Genomic DNA, 21,736 nt, shown 5'->3' with positions numbered 1-21,736 from the left:
GGCACGTGGCAAAGAAACCGAACCTAAGGAAAATTAAGGAATTGGCTTAATGTAGTTGTATATCTACATTCAGGGCTGAAGAACTTCAAATTCAGAATTTTTTCCAGATCCACCAGAAGCCATGCTTCATGAAGGCAAGAGTTAACATATCTGTACCTTCGGTGCCATGAGCAGTGTCTGATCCACAGTAGTTATCTCAATATTTGGTGAAGCGCCTTCCACAGCTTGGAGTGTGTGGTTTCCCTAAGCTCTGGCTGCAGCCGATGTTCTTTCCCCCACCACGACCTGAGCCCCGGGGTTTGCGTGATGACTCAGTACATATCCATACACCACATCCTTCACAAATTTGTCCCATGGTCCCACTTGAAAAGGTGCTCTGTGAGCCTGTCCATCAACCTTGGCAGCCACTGGCACAAGGGGCAACTGCAGATGAGGGCCCATAATAAAGAATCCAAAAGCAGGAGGATTCTTAAATCTTTATTTAGCCAATTCTCTCAGACCCCAGGCCCTGATGACTGTCACCCCCACCCCTTCCCCCACAGGAGGCATTCAACTGAGGCCAAAAAATATTACATACATTCGCACACATCATCAAAAATACCCAAGGGAAAGACCCTGGCTTTGACTGGCAAACAAGGCACAGACCTGGGCCAGTGCCCACACTCACACAGACCCTGGCACAGGGACATCCTCCTTGGAGGAGGCAGAGGCACTGTTGTTGCACAATGAGCCAGCAGTCCCTGACCCCAGGGTGTGTGAGGAGTCAGAGGGTGCTGTAGAGGGAACCCTAGAATCTTTCTTGATGCCTGTCTTATCTTGAACACCCATCCTTGGTTCTGATAGGGCTGTCCTGAGACCCCATCCAAGACCCGAAACACACAACTTTTCACCATAGGTGAGGGCCCTCATCCCTGCAAACATGACCCTATTCTGTTTGTAGGGTCTCCAAGACTCTCATATCTGAGACACAAATTAAGGAGACTTCTGTCTCCTCTCCCCCTGCTGCAAGCCTGGAGCAGCTTCCCAGGGCAACCCTGGCCCACCATGACCCAGTACACAAAGGGCAGAAGGATGCAGAGCCATGCTGTGCTACACCCACTGGTGGACACAGGGGGCCAGCTCCTTCGCTGTTCTCTGGGCTCATTCCCCCAGCAAGAGAGGGCCTCCATGCACACTCATTCCTCGGGCCACGTGGCCCTTTGCACACTCACACGGCACGCCCTTGGCGCTGCCTACTCTCCTCCTTCCACCCAGGGGTACGAGAGGTCACCCCAGGGGGCAGGCATGCAGGGCTTCCTGGATCTTCTGGCGGCAATACGAGTACTTCTGCAGGATCTGGCGGAGGTGTTCCTCTTCCTCCCGCTGCAGGATGCGTAGGAAGTTGTGTAGCTCAGGCATGCTGAAAGCATCCCACTGTAGGGGGAGAAGGGAGACACAGGCTACAGCAGGCCACTGCCAAACCAGCAGGCTCTCCCCAAAGAAGACCAGTGCATCACGATCACACAACTAGGATGGGGCTTTCTAATGTCAGGTTCTTGCCTGAATGGTCTGTGTTAGGATTCCCAACAACAATCCATATAGAAGATGGGCCCCACAAAGTAGGGCAGTCACCTCGTGGACAGGCAACCAAACCAAACATTCCCTAGTTACTTGTGAACAGGTCATGCCCACTCTCTCTGAGTTTGATCTCACTCTACAGATGCACTACCTTGGAGCTGTAAAGCTTCCAGGTAAAAGGTTCTAATGCCTGAAGGGGGTGCCTGCATGTTGTCCTGTGCCCATCTGTGTGGCTTTGACCTGGCCTGAGATCAGAATGCCATCAGATGGACTCCTGCATCTCCTGAGGACTTTCCACAATAGGAAAGAGCAGTGCACCAAGACAATTCTTCCTGGCTTCTTGGGACAAGCCCTAGACCTTGGCATGAGTTTCCTGGAAGCCTTCACTTTAGCTACAAGGCTCATGTACTCCTGGAGAGGCTTTGCAGGGCTTGTCTGCAGCCCTATTCCTCCTTCAAGCCTGCAACCCACCAGTCCTGCCCAGTCACAACCAAGAAACTAAGGAGGGCTGTTACTCACGTTCACCTCCCCAGAGTCATTCTCCTTCAGGACAAAGCTTAGGGCCTTCTCACTGGGCCCTGCAAGGAGCCGTAGCCGTAGGGGCTGCTCATCATCTGACAGCTTCCGGAGGTACACTGAGGGCCAGGGCAGGGGGAAGGGAGTGTTTGATTAGAGCCAGGCCCAGCCCCCTCAGCTCCTGCATGCACAGGCACATGCATATACACCCTCACACATGGTGGGGTGGGGTGGGAAGCCCACCTTGGCCATGGCGCTCAGCCCGCTCAAAAAGTGCAAACTTGCGGGGGTCATCCACCACCAAGAACTTGCGCAGCAGGGCCTCGATGACCTCGCGTGCCCGTGTGCGTGACAACACATGCAAGTGCTTCACAGCATCCTTGGGCAGGTAGAAGGAGGTGCGGCGTTTCACAGCTGTACCCCGCCCTGGGCCCCGCCGGGCATCCTGCAAGGAGGGTGGCTTCTTGCTGGCAGGAACTGAGACAGGGCGCACCAGCTTCAGTTGAACCTTGATGAAGCCTGTGTAGGAGCCATCCTTGTTCTAAAGAGGAGAAACCAAACCATGACTAGATGCCAGATAAGATGGAACAGATTTGGGCACTACCAGTCCACTTAGGGCTAGGCTGGGTGTGAATAAATCACTGCTTGGGTCTACCCAAGAATACCTCAGCTGTGACCCTTTGGGCATCAGGCACACAGTTGGGTTCCTGTCTCTCTCCAAAACAGGCTGTCAACTCACCAGGCTCATGAACAAGTTGCTGTTGATCTGGCCATTGTACTCCTTGATCTTCTGCTCAATCTCAGCCTGAGAAAGGTCAGGTGTCTCCCACTCCACGGGCTCATCCTGAAAGATGGGCAAGCATGGACATAGGATCCTTATGAAACCCATTCCTCTGCAATGCATGTCACGGGCAAGGAGGTAAGCCCTGGGTGGACCACTCTGAAAAATGGCCTGTGGGCAGCCTTTGGAAACTGACAACAAAGTTTGAGGCCTGATGAGAAGAACCCATCACTGCCCCTGGTTCTGCATGCTATGGGTGGAGACAGCCAAGGCAGAATCATTTGGCTTCTCTCTGCCGCCTGCCTGGAGCCTCCTCAGCACTGGGTGAGGCCCTAAGGATACCTTAAAACCAAAGCAACAGAAAGCACGAGGCTAGAAGCCAGGAAAAGATCGAGGACTCTGAAAAGGAACAGCTTGATCCCAGCACCCTAGTTGGATGGGGTCAGGGTGTACCCCGGAGAAGGCAGTCCACTTTGCCACTCTGCCCTGGCCGTGGCCCACTGCAGGGTGAGAGGTATGGGGAATGGTACACACCAGGAGCCCAGCCACCAGTGGGCAGGAGAAGGGCAACGTCTACAACCTTAACACTCCTTGGTGGGGAACTTGGGCCAGCCCTGCATGTCTCAGACACAGTGAGGAAACCACTATGACATGCCATTTGATCTTGACCCAATCTGCACAAAAGGCAACTTCAGGCCAGGCTCCAATCTGCCAGAAGTTGGCATGGGCAGCCTCCTGGTAAAGCCTGTCCCACAACTGCCAAACAGGGAGGCTTATGTACCTCCTCTCTGCTGTCTAGAGGTTTAGCCCAAAGATGTTAGCTCTACCACTCAGCCCTTCCTCTGTTCCTCCAGGGACTGGATTCTTGTCTGAAGGGTGGAGTATGGGCCAGGGCTTCTGCCAAACTCCCTTAGTCCCATTGCATCAGCCTTACCTCCTGTTGACGTCAGATAGGCCCTAGTAGGAATGAGAGTGTCACAGACACAGCTGAGATCATCACTGACCAATGCCTTGTCCCAGGGGAGTTCCCATCAGAAGGTCTCCTGCAGAATAAGCTTAACCTTGTGCTCAGCTCTGAGCCCAGGACAGCCAGGCTTCTTCCTGACTACTGCCTTGGAGCCCCCTAAGCTTAAACCATCTCATGGGGACAATAGGAAGGACAGATGAGGGGGTAGGGTAGGGTAGAGTCCACAGCCTTTTAGCAGTATGCTCTTTACCTAGAACCTGCTGCTGTTCAGTGGCCAGCAAGTACATGGCACTGAGGACTGAGGCTGGGGGAGGAGTGGCAACTGAAGCCTATTTGCTTCCCCAAGTTTCCAAAAGTCTCCTAGATGGAAAAGAGCATTGAGAAGTGAAAACTCTAGGGACTTCCCTGGTGGTCCAGTGGTTAAGGCCTCACGCTCCCAATGCAGGGGGCCCGAGTTCCATCCCTGGTCAGGGAACTAGATCCTGCATGCCGCAACTAAAAGATCCCACATGCTGCAACGAAGATCCTGCGTGCCACAACTAAGACCCAGAGCAACCAAATAAATAAACAAATAAATATTGAAAACAAAACAAAACAAAAAAACTCTAGCAGAAACCTTGTTGGAGACAGTGGGAAACCCTGTAGGACTAGTAAGAACAAATGGTCTGGACCCTGGAAAACGAGGGATCTGGGAGGTAAAATGAGGGCTGGAGGTTGGGAATAAAGGGTGGATGTGTTTGTTCAGGCCCAAGGAGAGGGCTTGAGACAGGAAGAAGTGTCCCAGTGGGAAGGAGTGTCAGGATGGAAGGGGTGCTAGGGGCAGGAGGAAAGCTGAACAGACTAGTGCCAGGGCAAAAAGGAAGAGAATTCTACTTACAGAACAGGGTGATCAAAGAGATGGCACTAACTCATTCCCCTTCCTTGTGATGGCTCTGAGCTCTAGCCTGGGTCCTTCCTCTTCCCTTCCTGGGTTATCTAGGAGCCCTGAGCTGGGATGCAGTGACCTCAGTTCCAGCCCCTTCCCTTCTCCAGGTGAACCTCCCGCAGTATCTTTATTCATAAAACAAGGGACTTGGACTGGAGGTACTGCACTGTCCTCCCAGGATTCTAGAGCAGGAAGAGTATCTTTTTCCATTTTCCGAAGCTGACTGCTGGAGGAGGATTCCAACAGCTGTCCCAGAGGGATACCATGAATTTCCCTTCTGCGACACTATAGCCACCCACCCTCTACTCTGCCACTGTCCATAGTGACTGATGGTTTTATTTTACATACAACTTGGGACTCCCCAGCCTCCTTCTCAATTGGTTAGTGTCTTGTGGTTTTCTCACCTTTCCACAATGGAAGATGGCTCAGGCCTGAGTGACACACGGACAGTCCCAGGGATCCATACTCAAACCTTGCACCCAAACTCTGGGCTCAGCTTTCCAGGTATAGAATTTTCCCCTAAAGAGTTATCCACAACTCCCTTTTCTTGGCTCATGTAAGGAATTCTGCCCCACTGCTGCCAGGTATACTGAACTTTACTTCATGGTCCCCATCTCTCTCTTCCCTGATGCCCTGGCCAGGGTGCTCTTCTGAGGTGTACCATCTCTGGAACAGTTATCTGAGCCTGGTGGTCACACTCATGGCACACATCACAGAGGTCTCTGATAATGGGGACAACTGGGAGACTCCGAGAGGCACAGCTGCTCCAGCACTGCAACTTATAGTCCTGGATTAGTAACCCCTATCTCTCTTGACCCCTCAGGGCATTTTACAATCTAGCCTTCCCCACCTCTTGTGGATAAAGTGCTCCTAGATGCTTACAGTCCAGAACAAGGCTTCCTTCCCATCCATTCCCAGATCCCCTTTCTCCAGGTCCGCTCTAACTTTACTATATATGCTGCCCAAGCGAGCACTCCTGGTCCACTGCAGAGGAGGGGAGGCTCAGAATCTTCCACAGTCCAGTAGCTGGTGACAGGCCAGGACCGGCAAGAGATGGGGACCAAGCTAGCTCCATCCAGGAGTGCAAATGGAGGGGCCTGGATCTTCCCTTGCCTCTCTCCTAAACACACTTCTCAATTCCCGGCGAGGACTCCTCCCCCTCCACTTCCTCCTGGTCCCCCAGAGAGAGGGTGGGAGCGCCCGCACGCGGAAATAGAGGTGTTAGTCTAGACTGCGCAGTCAGCCTTAGTAATCGGTGGATAATACCTGTCCCTGGTCTACCCCATGCCACTTAGCTGCTTCCTCTGGTTCAACCGGTCTGTGACAGAAACAGCAAGGCCTCAGCACTCAGTACCGACGCGCTGAAAGCCCAACACACGGTTCCGAGGGCTGGCCCACGCTCACGGCAGGGCGGGGCTGCCCACAAACTCTCGACCAGGCAACTTACCGGGGAGGAGCGGGGTCCCAGCGACCGCCCCCAGCCCGCTTCCCGCAACCCCCGGCCCCCACCTGATCCCGGCGCGGCCTGCGCGCCAGCGAGGTACGCGCTGTGAAGTACTGCTCGAGCTCTGAGTCCGAGTCCTCCTGGCTGCAGTAGCCACTGCTTGTCGTGCTACTCCAGGTCATCTCGAAAGAGGGAGTCCCCGCGTCCGCCTCGCCCATCGCCGCGCCCGCCCGTTCCCGTGCGCCCGTAGCCTCCCACCACCGCCCCAGGAGCGTGTGCGCGTGCGCCGGAACCAGTGTCCGCGCCACCACCGTTAACACTGAAACGTAGACAGCGGGGATCTAGCGCTCATCTCATTGGAGGCCGAATGTCGAGGGGCGGGGCCACACGCGCCTCGCCTCCAGGAATGATCTCATCGCTCAGGCAGCTCAGCTCAGCTCCGCCTCGCAGGCCCCACCTCCCACAGGGAACTAGCCGGAACATGTGCGCATGTGCACCAGCGTGGCCTCAAGACCGGATGCGGCTGCGGGAAGGTGCGGAAATTGTGCTTGCTCGGAGCCGCGGGGGCTCCGGGCGGTAAGGGCCGAGTCAGCACCACCGGCACCCCTTCGAGCCCGCGCGCAGAATTAGCTACTCTCTGCCGCCGGAAAGTCGGCTATCAGAACGTTCATTGCGCGTAGCGCCAGGCGGCCCTAGGGAACGCCTGCAATGTGGCCCGCTCGTCTGCGCATACCTGTCTTGCCTGTAAGCTCCCCGGTCCCGCGCTCACCACATTCGTGTCCCGCTCCAGCGCCGGTTCCCAGCCCAGGTCCCGGGGTCCGCAGCAGTCTAGGCAGACGAGCGCGCGGCAACGGTAGTGGCAGGTGAACTTGCAATCTGCAGAGAGGGCTGGCCGTGAGGCGGAGGAACCCCAGCACCAGCTCGGAGAAGCGTCCCAAGGGCAAAAGCGAAGCCCCGGGGTGAAGGCCGTTGCTCGCGGTGTTCTGCATGACCGGCCTTTTCTCAGGCCCCGTTACCGCCCACTGCTACGCAGATCTTAGTGTTGGTCCCCCGGCGTCTGGAAACTGGCGGGAAGGCCTCAGGCGGTTAGGGATCCAGGCCTGCTCAACAGTTGCATTTCTAGCGCCTAGGGCAGAACTTCCCCCTTCCTCATTATCAGCGTCCCTCCCTCCGCCCATTTACTTGAAGGGAAAAAATTAAAAACTTTTAACCCAGTGCCCCTCTCTAGTTGTCATTTGTTTCTATTCCCCTCACACCAAAAACTTACCAACACTGGTCTACAAACACTCTTAATTCCTCGCCTTCACCCTCTACCCATTCCGGTCAGGCTTGCCCCTCCCTCCAGGAAACTCCTGCGCACCGCCGAATTCGGCTGTCCCGTCTCCGTCTTCACCTCATCAGCATCGTCTGATGCTTGCTCCCGGGGGCCCCCACTACCCCGGTTTTCCTCCCACCTCCCTGCAGCTCCTGCTCAGCTCCTTTAGTTCTGTTTCACCTTCTAGATCTAATGGTGGAGTGTCCGAGGCTCAGTTCTGATCGCTTCCCTCCTCTGTGTACGCTGACCTACCCCAGATCCAAGGCTTCCATCACTGACCTCCCCACTGAGATCAAATCTTATGTGTCACTATCTTCACTTGGATGTCTAATAAACATTTCAACCCAACATGCCCAAAATTTAACTCACTTTCCTACCCCTTTTAATTCTTCACTTTTCCTCACCCTTACCCTTGCCAGTGTTCCTCAGCTCAGCAAAAGTCGCTACCATTCTCCCAGCTGAGGCAAAACAAAACAAAACCACCCCAACTCATCCTTGATTCCGCCCTTGTTTCTGCCTCTGACACACACCCAAATTGTCCTGTTTTTCATTTCCATCGCCACTTTAGTTCTCCTTGGGAACAATGCTGTATCCGAGCCCTTGTTCATGCTTTGTATTCTGTCACAACTCCCGTGCTCCTCCCAGCTGAATAAAGGACAAACTCCTGTACTAGATGAGAGGGTCTCCAGGCACACACAGGCTTGGGACACCTTCCCTAAGTTCCTAAATGGGCCAGAGCAGTGATTCTCAACCCAGGCTGCACATTAGAAGGATCTGTTTTTAAAAATTGCTGGTATACTCCCAGTGACTGAGTCAGCAGGTCTGTGGTAGGGTCCAAGCATAGGGGTGTGGAGGGCTGTAAAAGCAGTCCAAGTGATTCTAGCTGGTATATAGCCAGTGGGAGAGCAACCTCTGCTTGCTGGTGATTCCTGGGAGGGCAGAAGCACCAGCTAGTGTGTGGCTGTGTTTCATGTTTTAGCACCTGGTTGACTGAACTTGCAATAGGTATTTGCTAAATACTCAAAACTCCTGCTTGCAGGGGGCACACCCGAGGTTCTGACTTTTTCCAGGCCTTCTCCCATAGGTGAGTAAATTCCCTTCACGGCAAGGATTCTGCAGCGGGACTTGGCGAGTGAATCTTTGGGAAGGGGCGGGTGTGGGAATATGAACTCAGAGACTGGGAGGCACAATGCCTTTCTCAAGAAGGACCAAGGCACCCTTTAAACTTGAAAGCAGCACCTTGTTATTCACAGGCAACAGCCTCTGCCTATGTCCCAGACACAGGTGGAGGTTGGCAAGGTTATAAACCATCGACCCGCACTCTCTTATGCTATGGGGTAAAGGTAACGGACCTGGTCCGTGCGAACCGAACCCGCCGACCCCCTCCGTCCCAACCTGGCCCTCAGCGACGGTGCTGCCCCTTGGCCACCCGCTTGTCTCCCGCCAGCGCACAGGGCCGCTACTCACGTGCGCACTGCAGGCCCTTGCGCACGACGCCCCAGATGAAGTCGCCACAGAGGTCGCACCATGTGTGCGTAGTGGGCCCCGCGGGCTGGAAGCGGTGGCCGCGGCCTGGGACCAGCTGCCTTGCGGCGTTGCGCGCTGTGCCCGGCGCGATGCGCAGCGCGTTGGCACGCTCGAGCCGGGTGCGGCCCGGGGCGGCGCACCGCGCGGGTGCCAGGTCCCGCAGCTCAATGAGCTCAGGCTCAGCGGACATGGCCCTGTCGGGCCGGGAGTCCCACCGGCTCTGGGCTCAAGCAAGCGCGGGGCGGGCGGGGCCGCGGGGCGGGCCCCGATGCGGTGCCGCCCCTGGGATTCAGGCAGAGCGGCGGGAGAGCGGAGGAGAGCGGCGCAATGGAAACCTGGGCGCCCGGGCTGTGTCGGCCCGCAGGCAGAGTGGGGTGGCGGGCGCGGCGAGGGGCTGCTCTCGCGGAGTCCCCGCCCTCCGTTTCCTATCCTCCCTTCATCTAGCGAGCAACTCCCCTCCCCCTAACAACCACGACGACCTCAAAGGGCCACGCGGAAACAGGCGTGTTTCTGGAAGCTAGCTTTACTGTACTAGAGAAAGAGGGTCCCCACATCCGGCCCTTGCCCCCGGCCCAGGCCTCCTGCCCCAGCTTGCTGAGGCTGCACCCTAAGCCTACCCGCCGGATGGAGCAGGAAGTGGCGAGCGCTTTGCTGGGGGAGATGGGTCAGCAGCTCTTCCCGCCTGCTATCTTCACCACCTGGGAGGCTGGGGCACTTGCAGAGGCCGGACTGAGATCCAGAGGTTCAGGGGCACGGGGTTGTATGGCATGGGTGGTCGGCCCTCAGCAGCTTCAGCCTTCACTTGGCTCTGTCATCCTGGGCTGCCGGGACACAAGCCTTTCCATGCTTCTCCCAGTGCTTGACTTGGCACTCCCTGCAGGCAAATGGGCCGGTGAGGATGCCGTGCTATGAGAGGTATGGAAGTGGGACTCAGGGGTCCAAGGTCCTAGGATACTCTCACCTGCAGCAATACCACTCATTCTGGCATCGTGAGCAGCGCTTGGAGGCCTCTGCATTGCAGTAGGCACAGCGGGGCTGCTCTGGAGCCACTGCCTCTAGCACGTCCAGTCTGTAGGTCTCAGCCCACCTGGGAAAAGGGTCAGTCGGACTTGGCTGGACGTGGTGGGTGGGTGGACGGGAGCAGCCCTGCCCACATCCATGTCTTCTGCCTCCCTTCTACCCTTTCTGCCAGTTCAGCAGGCCTCACCTTCGTGCCTGCAGCCTCAGTTCCTGCTCTGAGGGGCTGAATACATGCCGCAGCTGATGCTTGGCAATAGCCTGCCACTTGCCTCTGTTCTCTCGCTCTAGCCGCTCCCAGATTTCTGGGATCTGGGGAAGAGAAGTGGAGAGTGGCAGGGAGGAGCTGGTTAAGTGGGCAGTGGTCCTGAACAACTAACTTCCTAGTGCCTACCTGTTCCAACACCAGGTCCTTCTTAGGGGGCTGGGCTTCGGTCAGGGCCAGGTGGGCCAGGAAACCCTGCAGGTCTGCCAGGTTGGGCAGCTGGTCGAGCAGTGTGTCTGTGAGGAAGGCCCGAAGCTGCAAGGGTGTCCAGGGGAGGCCAGTGTGAAGCGCTGCCGGTCAGAGGGTCGAGGAACAAAGAGGGCCTGAGCTGGGCTGAGCTGAGGGTGCCAGTGGGACCCATGTCCTACTAGCTGCTGTGTCATCTGAGGCCCAAGGTGTGGAGAGAGGGCTGGGGCTGAGGTGAGTGGGCAAAAATAAACATAAAGGGAGGCATGGGGCAGGGCTGGGGCGGTGCTGGGGCGGTGGTGACTGGTGTGGGAGGAGTTCCCTACCTTGAGTAGCTGTCCTTTGGCAAAGCTTGTGAGGCAGTAGCGGGCCCGGGCCTCAGGGCTTAGCAGCAGATTGTACAGGGCGATCCACACCTGCCCATCCAACTTGCTCAGCTTTTGCTGCTCTGAGGGGGACACTGTCTGCCAACGGCCGCTCTCAAATTGCTGCAGCTTGCCTGGGGAGAGGAACTAGCATACTGTGTGCAAGCGTTGCATGCTCTGTGAGTGAGCCAGCTGTGTGGGCTAGGGGACTGACCACTGTCTGGGCACAGGACGTGCCCATGCTGGGGCGCTGCTCACTTCAGAGCAGGGTGAGTCCTCAGTGGTGGACACACAGGCCCTGCCTGCTGCAGAGTCCAGGTCTAGGCCCACTTTGGGTGAGGCATCCTGGTATTCTCTGTGGGCAAGGGGGCAAAGTGTTCTGCCTGTGTGCAAGCTGCCCGCCCCATTAATCCTGGAGGATGTCCTGGAAGCAGTGAACTGGGGCTTAGGCAGGTGGAGGAGGACCTTACCGCCTTCCTGCCGGCTCCAGGGACTGTGCTCCAGCAGTTCCACCAGGAGACAGGGCAGATTGTGGGTGCTGAGCATGCGGCTCAAGGTGCTCAGGGAAAGGCTAGGGACGGGGATGGAGAGGTGAGCTGAAGCTACAGGCCCAGGCTCCCAGCCCTCCACTGCAGGCCCCATGCTTAGCAGGACAGCCCACCTGTCCACACAGTCTGTGATGTAGCGCAGCACTGAGAGGGCCTTCAGTGCGATCTCAAATTCCATCAGCTCTGCCTGCTTCTGCAGCTCCTGGGGTGGGGCACATGGTGTTCAAGCTAGGGGAGCCTGGGTCTAGCCCTTGCCAACCCCTGGGAACCTCAGCCCACCTGCATGGGGGTGCCGTACTGGGACTCCTCCTCCTCAGGGGGGCCACCATGGCCACTCTGGGCGACCAACAGAGTCAGTTTGCGGTGGCAGTAGTCCACCAGGTCCAAGATGGTGTCCTCTGCTGACTCACACACCTCCTGAGGGGCAGGTGGAGGGGAAACATTCTGCCTCTGATGCCCTTCCCAAACAGACACAACCCCTCTTGCTGCCAGACCCTGGCCTAGGCTAGCCAGTGGGCAGGGCTGGTGCCTCACCTTGTGGAAGAATGCTGTCTCCAGGAGGTTGATGATGGAGGCCTCATGGTGTAACTGTCAGATAAAGAGGAGGACAGGGCCCTGGGCTGCTGAGAGAGGGGTAGGGGCTACCAGCTACTCTCTCTAGTCCAGGGCCCTCTGAAGGGGTGGGAGGGGTTATGAACCGATGGCCCAGCTCACCACCATGTAAATGGGAAAAGTGTTCTGGGGCTTGAAGTCTTCCAGCCTGCACAGCACAGGGAACACCTTCTGCTTCCACATCTCCACTGCAATCAGCTCCTCCACCAGCGTCGGGATCTTTGAAGGAGAGAGGAAAGGACAGGGATGAGGTGGGCCTACCTTAGCCTGGCAACCCTCCCATCTCTGGCTCAGCCCAGCCCAGCCCGCCTCAAACTCCCCTGGGCCCCAGACTCTCCTATGCCCCATGAATTCCTTCCCGATCTCTCTCCTGCACCTTAGACCTTCATTTCCAGCTGCCCCCGACATCTCTGTGGGGGCATTCCCCAGACTTCCTATTACTGGCCCTTGCCTTGTCTCCAGGCTGCCATGCTCCCCCTGCACCTGAGCCCCTGTCAGTCCTCCCCCATTCAAGTGTACCTCTTAGGCCAGCCCTTCTGCTCATGCCCTCTCTCGTCCCTGTCCCTGTTCTCTGGCCTTCCAAGGCTTTTGTGTGCTTTGGCCTCACTCTTATTCAGGGCCCTTCACAGTGCCCTATTCCTACCTCACACCCCAGTAGGGGGCTCCACCTTTTCCTTGCAGAGGAATCTCTCTGTCAAGTGATATTTCAGGTCATCTACTGGTGCCACCTCCTGGCTCACATTCCAGTTAAGCCAATCCCTGGTTTCTAACTCCCTCTCTCTTATGTTGGGAAGGTTGCCTCCTTCTGTGCCAAAGTCCCACCTCACTTCAGTGGTTGCCCCCCTCTAGCCTGACAGTCTATTCAGGAATGCCTTTAGAACTTGGGCCCTCCCCCTACAGCCTAGGCTGTTCTAGGATCCAGGACTATCTCCCTAATCAACTCACATGCTGCACCCCACCTGGCATGCCAGGGTCCTGTCCCATAGGGCTGCAAAATCAAATGTGTAACACACTTTTCCTTTTCCTTTGGGGAGGACAGGGGTGCCAGCCAGAGGGAAGTGCAGGCACCCAGGGTGCTCCTGAGGGGTAGAGTGGTGGGATGAGGGGTGGTGAGAAGACAGGAACCCTGCCTGTGACTCCAACGTACCTTCCCATGGGTGACCAGCAGCTCCTGGATGGGCTCACCCTGGCTGGCCGTGGCATCAAGGATAGCCTGCATGTTCAGCTTCTCGAGGTTCTCATGCTGCTGGTTCCACCTGCCCAGGCAGGGTGTGTGTGCACATGTGTGCAGTAGGAGTGGGTGTGGGGGCTGGGTCTTACTGAAGCCTAACCAGGGTCCAAGATGGCTTAGGACCATATAACCCTGTCTCGGAGAGCTTTACCTCCCCACCGAGGGGCCCCTCCACGCCGGGCAACCCCTCCCCCAATGTCAGGCCCACACTCCCCCACTCAAGGACTCTGACCCCATGACTCCACCTGACCCCGGATCCAGCTGCCTCACCCTCCGGAGCCCATCTCGCGCAGCTGGAAGCTGCGCAGTCCCCGCACTAGTACATCAGCCTCCCCGGGCAGCAGCAACTCCAGGTCGCCCATGTCGGTGCAAGGGACAGGAAGCGGGAAGGTGGGGTTCGGCTGACCGCGAGCAGCGGCCTGCGCTGAGATGGGGATGCTGACACGCTTGGGGACCACGGTCTCCCGCGGGGCCGAAGTCTGGGACCCTACAGTTGTAGAGCAGTTGCGGCGCGTGAGTCCTCGCCGCCATGGAAACGGTTAGCTCAACGCCTGCGCACTGCGGCCTGGGTCCCGCCCCTACTGGCGGCCCGCGCTGGGTCCCGTCACGCCAGCGTCTGCCTGCTTGCCAGGCTGCAGGTAGCAACCCTCCTTAGACTCCTGGAGCTTTCTCCCTCACAACCGGCTGCGGCTCACGGGTCTCCCTGAGTTACAGACTTTTGCGGCCTAGCTTCCTCCTCGGATGGACGTCAAATCGGCCCGTCCCCCACCAGCTCTCCCTGTAGCTGCTCCCTCTCCGCCCACACGGATGCTCCTCTCCGTGGCCTCCTCGCTCCAGCATTCCTCGCGCGCAGCTCCACCTTGTTGGCTCTACACCCGAAATACTGCGGAGGGCTCACAACTTCTCTCCATCCTAAGCCAGGCTGCCGTCACCTCTCATGAGGTAACTACTGTGGTCTTTTTACTGGACCCATTTCCACCCTTGACCCTCCTGAGTAGCCAGGAGTCTTTTTTTTTTTTTTGGCCGTGCCACGTGGCATGTAGGATATTAGTTCCCCGACCAGGGATTGAACCCCGGCCCTCGGCAGTGAGAGCCCTGAGTCCTAACCATTGGACCGCCAGGGAATTCCCACCAGGAGTCTTTTAAAGGTGTACATGAGACATTACTTCCTCACATAAGTGTGAATCTGGCTGCCTCTGGCTCTCAAAATACTATGTCCAAAGCAGCTTACCAGCAACTCTGCACAGTCAGGCTCTTACCCCCTCTCCTACCTCAGGACTTCATTTCTTCCCCCTCTCCCCCTTGTCTTCTACAATATGTTCCAGCCCCATGGGCTTCCCTTGGCTTCCTCATACATCCTAAAGTGGCTTTTGCTTCAGGGCTTTTGCACCTATTACCTCTGCCTGGAATACTCTTCCTCCTTCAGAGTTCAATTTAAGTCAGTTCAGCTAGGCCTTCCTTGAGAATCTGATGCAGAGCAGCCTCAGCTCCCATCCCAACTCACTTTTCATCTCAGCTTCCCCATTGATTCTTTCTGGCTATTTATTTCAGTTTATAATTAGCGGGCACTTTTACATGCCCATTGTTGGTTCTGTCCACCAGATGGTGCTCCAGGGCGTCGGACCATGGCTATTTCTTTCACTGCGAGTTCTCTCTGGTGGCTGACTCAGATGCCGTATTCAATAAAGGTAGGTTGAAATGGATGACTTTATTTATAGAAATGAGGGTTAACCTTGAGACAGTATGAACTAGTTTGTAGGTCTAGTCCTCATGCACCAGGCAGGGCTTAGGAGGAGAGAATAGCCATAGCTATGTGCCTGATCCAGCCCCCACCAGCCTCACTTCCAGCAGATGATGATGTTGGGGTCGTTTTCCAGCCGTTCATCCAGCTCTTGGTAGCTCATGCCTGGGTGGTGTGGTGGAGGTGAGGTCAGAAGCCTTGGCTTGGCCACCCTGCCCTGACCCCACCTCAGTGGTCCTGCCTGCCTCTACCTGTCTTGCAGCAGATCTCATCGTAACTGTGGCAGCCTGTGTAAAGCCTGGCAGGGTGGCTCCGCTCCTCCCGAGACACCCGCACGGGATACTTCTGTAGTCGTCGGATGAGGTTCTTCATAAGCCCGAACTGGATCAGCTTCCTGGGGTGAGGGTCGAGGAAGAAAGGGGTGATGCTCTGGCCAGGCCTCCTTCTAGCCAGGCCAGTCTCCCCTCCAGTTTTGTTTCAGTGACCAGACTGGCCTTCAAACCCATCACCTCCAGGAAGCCTTCCTGGAGTAGCAGTGCCACATGATTCTGCTCACTAGCAATCTCCTGCTTTCTCTCTGACCCAGGGCTCGGGAGAGACACAGAGAGTGTACCTGCCCTCAGGCAAACCTTCCATGCCCCAGGGGATCCCCCTCTGACCGTTCATCAACGTGCTGCAGCTGTTGGGGGTGGCGGCCAATGAGATCTCTCACAGTAGTGCCAGGGCTCAGGCTGCAGTACAGCTGGAACACATCCCGGAGACTGGCCCTCTTGTGCCCTGTAGGCATCAGGAGTCAGCTCTCCAGGTGGCCCTTCCCTCCCTGAGATGGCCTCCCCCAGAGCCTGCCAATACCTTGCTTGGTCACGTAGGATAGACACGCCTCCTGCAGGGACTTGTCATCTACCAGGTCCTGGACCTTGGGCGTCGGGCAGTACACATTGGAGTACTGGAGGGTAGCAGGAGGCACAGGGGCCTGAGTGAGGGGCTTGGAAGTCTGACACAGCCCCAGTTGGGCTCAGCCACATGATCCATTCTCCATTTAATCAGACCCCAGACACACCTACCTGGAGGATGGACACCAGTGTCACAACGCCGTAGTACCTGGGGGAGATAGCTGTGCTCAGCTTCTGAGGGCCATGCCTTCCCAGCTCCCACACTCAGGGCCCCTGGGCTCTTCCTGACTGGCGACCCTGTCCTGAGTGTCACTGTTCCCCACTCACAGCAGGTTCTGGATGGCGATGCGCACCAGGTTGAGCTCCACATCTGCCTCGGCTGAGATCTTCTGGACGTGGCGGAAACCATCAATGTAGGGCAGGATCTGGGCAGGGAAGAGCAGGGTCAGTAGGGGTGGGATGAGGCCAGGGCTATGGCCAGCCGCAGGTCATGATAGCCAGGGAGGGCTAGCATACCTGTTGTGTGGTGAGGTCCCACTGTGAGTTGAAGAAATCCTCCTTGTCTTTGGTAAAGACAGGCACATCATACTCCTGGGCCACAGGAGGGTCAGGCCGCTGCTCAATCACCTTCAAGTGGATGGTGTTAGACTCATCTGCAGGGGACCCCACCCATATCCTCAGTGCCATCTCTTCCAAGAGGCCATCAATTACCATCCAGTCTTCCCAGCCACCCTTGAGGCAGGCAGGTGACTCTGGGTAGGGCCATCTTCCCCTTTTATGGAGCAACAGACTGAGGTCCATACAGGGGAAGGAACACGCCCAAGGAGCAGAGCTAGAGAGCTCTACTGGCCTCCCCCTCTCCAGCCCCATCACGCACTGGACCCTGGACATCATCAGCCCAGCTCATGGCTATTTACTGGCCACCAGTTTGTTCATGAGTCTTGTCCTTGACTGGGCTCACCTTCCCCTGCCACCTTCCCATCCCTTCTCAACCCCTCTGCTGTCCTTGCAGAGGCTGGGCCATACCGATGGGCAGAGTGCACCGGCCTGAGGCATTTAGCTCCTCCAGCAAGATGGTCATGATGGGCACCAACTTCTGTTTGCTCTCCTCCGTGGACACGAAGCTGCTCTCTAGCTGGATGGAGCATGGACAGCATGGTGGGCACACCCCAGGACCCTTGGCTGGCATCCTACCCTGGCAGGTTCCCGGGTATGGAGGGCTTTGGAGACATGCGAACACCTTCCTTAACTCTGCCTGCCCATCCACCCAAGCCCATCGTGTTGCAGACCTCCAGTGTGGTCAGGTAGCCAGCCAGCTTTTTGACGATGGGCTCAAGGGCACAAGTCTTGGCCTGGGCATCACACACGAAGCCTAGGTTGAAGAGCAGGGCATTGCGGCTGTACTTCTTGTGCTCGATGCACACGGGGCAGCCGATCAGCTTCTTCTCCATGGCTGTGCTGGACGAGGGGAACAGATGGGAACAGAGTCAGGCTCCTCTCACCCCCAAGTCTGTCCACTCCTCCTGGGAACCCTCCCAACCCCCCAGCTAGGGCCTCACACAGTGATGAGCTTATTCTGCAGCTCTGGCTTGGTGATGATGTACACCTGGACAGTGTCAAACAGCTCCCGGGAGATGAAGTCCTCGGGGACCTGTGGAAGGGAGTGACAAGAATCCCCTTAGTGGACCTTATAACTAGGTGGAATACACAGGGTGACCCCCAAGACCTAATCCCTCTTCTCCAGGGTTTCTCCTCTCTCCCATCCACCCAGGCCTACTCTTTTGTGTTTCCAAACACACATTATGTTCTCACCTACCTCCTGTCTTTTGCATACGCTGTACCCTCCACCTGGCACACTCCTGCCTCACCTAAATTCCTATGCATCCAGGGATAATAGTGGATCACCACTCACACCTCTCGTAGAACCTGGCACCTCCCTTGGGCCCCCACAGCCCAATTTCCCACAGTCACTGCCTATGTGAATGTTTGTTCACGATTTTCCGCGAATGAAGGGGTGGCGTGCCTGCGTGCAGCACGGGGCACGGGGTTCCACCGCTTCCAGGCAGCTGGCTGAACTCCCCCGAGCGTCCCTCTACCTTGCCTCCCATGCCCCTCGAGCCCGGATGGCACCTGATAGGTGATCTTGGGTCCCAGCGTGGGGTGGAACTCGCTGAAGAATATGCATTCGATGCGGCAGCTACTGCCCATGGCGCTAGTGGGGCCGGGGTTCGTAGCTGGCGCCACTGTCCCTGGGAGCACCTGTCAGAAACAGCCCGGAGGTTTGGGCTGCCTGGTCAAGCACGCCTGCGCACTGAACACCCGTGAGGCCATCTGCTCAACAGCGCCTGTGCAGCGCGACTCAGCCGTGTGGCTGCGGGGGACTGTCCCAGGAAGTCCCGGATGGGTAGGCGTCGCACCCGGAAGTTAAGAGGCTCCGCGACGGAGCGGCAGGGCGCGCGGCAGAGCCCCGAGTAACCCACTTTCTCGGGAGGGAACCACCTCGTCAGGTCGGCGCTGCGGGTGAGGCAGGCAAATCCCTAGCGTGTAGGGGAAGCATGCCAGCGGCAAGTGGGGAGGCTGTGCGCAAAGGGACTCAGGCCGTAATTTCGACGCAACTGGGAACTACAACTCCCGTAGTGCTTCACGCCCTTCCAGCAGGCGCTCCCGCCCGGCGACGGCGTGGTGCACGCTGGGACTTGTAGTCTATTACACGGCCTTACCCATCTTACCTGGAAGGTGGGCCAGCGATCAGTGCCAATTCAGATGCGGGTACACACTGACAGGCCAGCAGTCCTCGACTATTCCTGGTGTCTGCCTTAGTACTGTCCCTTCCTACCTTAGCTTTTTGGAAGAGAGTGGCATTCCTGCCCCGCAACCGTTGCTCCAGTGAAAGGAGTGGACAGCGGGCACCAGAGACCCTTGCTTACTCTGCTATGCTTTCAGGCTACAGCCGGCCTGGTTGACCATGGCCCTTTCTGTGGAGACCGAGTCGCACATATACCGAGCTCTGCGCACTGCATCTGGGGCTGCTGCCCACATTGTGGCCCTGGGCTTCACCATCTTTGTGGCTGTACTTGCCAGGCCTGGCTCCAGTAAGTAGAATTCATAGTTGACTTTTGGGAAGGAAAGTGTCACTTTTCCTGGGGAGCAGGGGCAATAGTAAGCCTTGGGTCTGACTCCTGGGAAAGGCCTCGTTGGCTGAGGGACATGCTATGCTGGAGGAATAAGTGGGGTGGAATAGATGAGAGTTGGGGCTCTGCCAGCTTGGCCAGGTCCCATAGAGTACCTGGCTTCTCTTGTCTTGGTGCTCCACTTAGCTGCCTCTGGCAAAGTGAAGGGGGAAGGAGGGAGGACTGCCAGAGGAGTAGCAAAGCATGGCTTCTGATCCAGGGAGGGTCCAGGAAGAGATGATAGGTATGGGGTCAGTTTGTTGCAGCAAGAGGGGGCTTGCATTTTGGCAGCACCTCCTTGGGCAATGAGCTACTCATACTCCTCAGCCTGTGGGGATTGGCGTGGCTGGGTTCTTCTTGCTTCAGCTTCACGAGGCTTCCTCTTCTCATTCCAGGTCTCTTCTCCTGGCACCCCGTGCTTATGTCTCTGGCTGTAAGTAGTGGGCCTGGCCAGCTCTTAGGGATGGGAGGGAGCATAGCTATGGGTGGTGGTCTTAGCGCCCTCTAAATGTTAATGAACACTTAATATCTGTTTGGAGTAATGGGATGTGGGGTTGGATGAACTGTATGCTCCAACTCCTGCCTATAGTTTATATCCCACGCTTGAACTAGAGTATTCGAGATGCAGGGCAAATGGGTTTGTCTAAGCACAAAATGAGGCTTCATCCACCTCCAGGCAGGAGGCTTAGAATATGCATTTGGGTGTACCTTTGTCCCTTTTCACCTTAATTTATAGTGATGCACCTAATTTTCCTGAAACAGTGCACCCATGTGGCCAACTCTTGCCAAGAAATTGTATCCAGTCCTGTGTCAGAAAAACAAAGCTTGTGAATCATTTATAACTGCCACATCTCAAACCTTGTGTTTGCTGGGTAGCACAGCAGAGATGACATTTCAGAATAGCACCTAGAAGAAGTGTGGAGAGGTACCTCCTGCTGGTTACTCAGAGCAGATGTTCTGTCCCAGATGGAGTTCTCCACTCTTTTGCCACCAAATAGATACTCGTTAGTGGGGAGAGAATGAAGTGGAATCTGCCCATACTAGCTGGCAGCTTAGGTTATATCTAAAGCTTTCTTCCCTTCTGCTGGGCAGCACTCTCATTTAGTGTCCCATCCCTGTCTCCCCAGTTCTCTTTCCTGATGACCGAGGCACTGCTGGTGTTCTCTCCTGAGAGTTCGCTGCTGCGCTCCCTCTCACGGAAGGGCCGAGCACGCTGCCACTGGGTTCTGCAGCTGCTGGCCCTGCTGTGTGCACTGCTGGGCCTGGGCCTTGTCATCCTTCACAAGGAACAGCTTGGCAAAGCCCACCTGGCCACGTGGCATGGGCGGGCAGGGCTGCTAGCTGTGCTGTGGGCAGGGCTGCAGTGCTCAGGTGGGGTGGGGCTGCTCTACCCCAAATTGCTGCCTCGATGGCCCCTGGCCAAGCTCAAGCTGTACCATGCCACTTCTGGGTTGGTGGGCTACCTTCTGGGTAGTGCCAGCCTCTTGTTGGGCATGTGCTCACTCTGGTTCACTGCCACAGTCACCGGTGGGGTCTGGTACCTGGCTGTGCTATGCCCTGTCGTTACCAGCTTGGTCATTATGAACCAGGTGAGCAACGCCTACCTGTACCGCAAGAGGATCCAGCCGTGAGCTCTTCCCAGAACTAGGGGCAGCCTGGATTTGCCCCTCAGTGTGGTAGCCGGGGCTGAGACCTCCTGGACTCTCTCAGCTGACTCAGTCACGGGACACCTCAGGCAATGGTGCGGTCAGGGGTAGCCGGAGTCCTTTGTGTGACATTGTTACTTACTCCTCATGCTGGAGTACCTCCCCTTTCCTTCTTTCTCTGCCATCCCAGAGGAGTTTATGGATCATGTGTCTGGATGAAGTTGGGTTGCAAGACTGCCCCCTGCCCACAGCAACTCAACTTGTGCTGGTATGTCCAGAAATAAGAGAAAAAACTAAAATAAAATTTTAAAAAAGACTGAAGGGACTTTCCCAGTGGTCTGGTGGTTAAGACTCCGCACTTCCAATGCAGGGGGTGTGGGTTTGATCCCACGTGCCGTGAGGCGCGGCCAAAAAGAAAAAAAAGAATAAATAAAGACTGAAAAGACTGGATGGGAGGAATAGCCCAAAGCTGGGGATAGTTCTTGCTAATGCCATCAGCATGAAAAAATGGGCAGCTGGGCAAGATGGGGACCCGTCCCTGGCTGCTCACTGAGGGGCTAAAGCTCTCTTGGCAGACTAGCCCCCTGGATCTGGCTGCTAAGCACCCCATGCCACCCAGGGCCCTAGCAGGCCTGAGGGCTGTAGCTGTGAATGGTGCAGCTGTGTGTATTTCAGTCTCCCAGCTGCTCACTATGTTGGAGTTTCTAGACTGTGGTGGTCAAATCTGGGCAATGACAGGATGGGAGCTGGGGATGGGCTGCCTCCCTAGGTGTCAAGCCCTGAGCACTCTGTCTTGGAGGTGAGCCATGGATAAGAACAACTCCTTATGATAGAGAGGCGCTTAATTATCAGGTCCTCCCGGCAGGGCCTCCTTCACCAGGTAGTGCAGGGAGGCAGAAAGTAAGTAAGAGCCTGAGGTGACAGCTCTGGGAAGGCTGCTTGACAGTGGGCATGCAGTGGTGAGGCAAGGGGGAGTCTGATGGGGGGAAGGGGATGAGGGCAATGGGCTTTTTATCCAGCTGGAGTAGCC

At 56.6% G+C, this 21,736-nt stretch overlaps 4 protein-coding genes across 10 annotated transcripts; 1 reads left to right on the top strand and 3 right to left on the bottom strand.

Moving 5' to 3' along the window:
• Nucleotides 1-481: 481 nt before the first annotated feature.
• On the bottom strand, nt 482-9,249 carry RASSF1 (Ras association domain family member 1). 2 transcript variants are annotated; one of them, XM_068558242.1, is made up of 6 exons: nt 8,973-9,249; nt 6,960-7,066; nt 2,813-2,917; nt 2,317-2,614; nt 2,077-2,192; nt 482-1,413 (listed from the first exon to the last, which is right to left on the bottom strand). In XM_068558242.1, the coding sequence occupies exons 1-6, from the start codon at nt 9,220-9,222 to the stop codon at nt 1,267-1,269; spliced, it is 1,023 nt and encodes a 340-aa protein (XP_068414343.1). In that variant the 5' UTR covers nt 9,223-9,249; the 3' UTR covers nt 482-1,266. The 2 variants fall into 2 exon arrangements, with proteins under 2 accessions (XP_068414343.1, XP_068414344.1); XM_068558243.1 differs by lacking the exons at nt 6,960-7,066; nt 8,973-9,249 and adding an exon at nt 6,256-6,474.
• Nucleotides 9,250-9,594: 345 nt separating this feature from the next.
• ZMYND10 (zinc finger MYND-type containing 10) lies at nt 9,595-13,618 on the bottom strand. 3 transcript variants are annotated; one of them, XM_068556896.1, is made up of 12 exons: nt 13,527-13,618; nt 13,173-13,281; nt 12,128-12,244; nt 11,948-12,001; nt 11,693-11,830; nt 11,527-11,615; nt 11,336-11,436; nt 10,827-10,999; nt 10,444-10,569; nt 10,240-10,361; nt 9,994-10,119; nt 9,595-9,906 (listed from the first exon to the last, which is right to left on the bottom strand). In XM_068556896.1, the coding sequence occupies exons 1-12, from the start codon at nt 13,616-13,618 to the stop codon at nt 9,831-9,833; spliced, it is 1,323 nt and encodes a 440-aa protein (XP_068412997.1). In that variant the 3' UTR covers nt 9,595-9,830. The 3 variants fall into 3 exon arrangements, with proteins under 3 accessions (XP_068412997.1, XP_068412996.1, XP_068412998.1); XM_068556895.1 differs by having other exon boundaries at nt 11,336-11,615; XM_068556897.1 differs by lacking the exons at nt 9,595-9,906; nt 9,994-10,119; nt 10,240-10,361 and having other exon boundaries at nt 10,450-10,604; nt 11,336-11,615.
• Nucleotides 13,619-13,845: 227 nt separating this feature from the next.
• On the top strand, nt 13,846-21,022 carry CYB561D2 (cytochrome b561 family member D2). Of its 3 annotated transcripts, XM_068556904.1 has the most exons (5): nt 13,846-14,198; nt 14,859-14,944; nt 18,834-18,982; nt 19,456-19,493; nt 20,188-21,022. In XM_068556904.1, exons 3-5 carry the CDS (start codon nt 18,856-18,858, stop codon nt 20,689-20,691), a joined length of 669 nt encoding a protein of 222 aa, XP_068413005.1. In that variant the 5' UTR covers nt 13,846-14,198; nt 14,859-14,944; nt 18,834-18,855; the 3' UTR covers nt 20,692-21,022. The 3 variants fall into 3 exon arrangements, with proteins under 3 accessions (XP_068413005.1, XP_068413004.1, XP_068413003.1); XM_068556903.1 differs by lacking the exons at nt 13,846-14,198; nt 14,859-14,944 and adding an exon at nt 18,248-18,397; XM_068556902.1 differs by lacking the exons at nt 13,846-14,198; nt 14,859-14,944 and adding an exon at nt 18,249-18,410.
• Nucleotides 14,935-20,353, bottom strand: NPRL2 (NPR2 like, GATOR1 complex subunit). 2 transcript variants are annotated; one of them, XM_068556898.1, is made up of 11 exons: nt 18,021-20,348; nt 17,450-17,541; nt 17,180-17,348; nt 16,917-17,025; nt 16,407-16,543; nt 16,218-16,315; nt 16,062-16,098; nt 15,850-15,943; nt 15,657-15,774; nt 15,249-15,391; nt 14,935-15,162 (listed from the first exon to the last, which is right to left on the bottom strand). In XM_068556898.1, exons 1-11 carry the CDS (start codon nt 18,096-18,098, stop codon nt 15,095-15,097), a joined length of 1,143 nt encoding a protein of 380 aa, XP_068412999.1. In that variant the 5' UTR covers nt 18,099-20,348; the 3' UTR covers nt 14,935-15,094. The 2 variants fall into 2 exon arrangements, with proteins under 2 accessions (XP_068412999.1, XP_068413001.1); XM_068556900.1 differs by lacking the exon at nt 16,917-17,025 and having other exon boundaries at nt 16,407-16,517; nt 18,021-20,353.
• Nucleotides 21,023-21,736: the final 714 nt, after the last annotated feature.

This window comes from Eschrichtius robustus, chromosome 12 (assembly GCF_028021215.1).
Source record: "Eschrichtius robustus isolate mEscRob2 chromosome 12, mEscRob2.pri, whole genome shotgun sequence".
Classification (NCBI taxonomy): domain Eukaryota; kingdom Metazoa; phylum Chordata; class Mammalia; order Artiodactyla; family Eschrichtiidae; genus Eschrichtius; species Eschrichtius robustus.
This window is presented reverse-complemented; position numbering and strand designations above follow the sequence as displayed.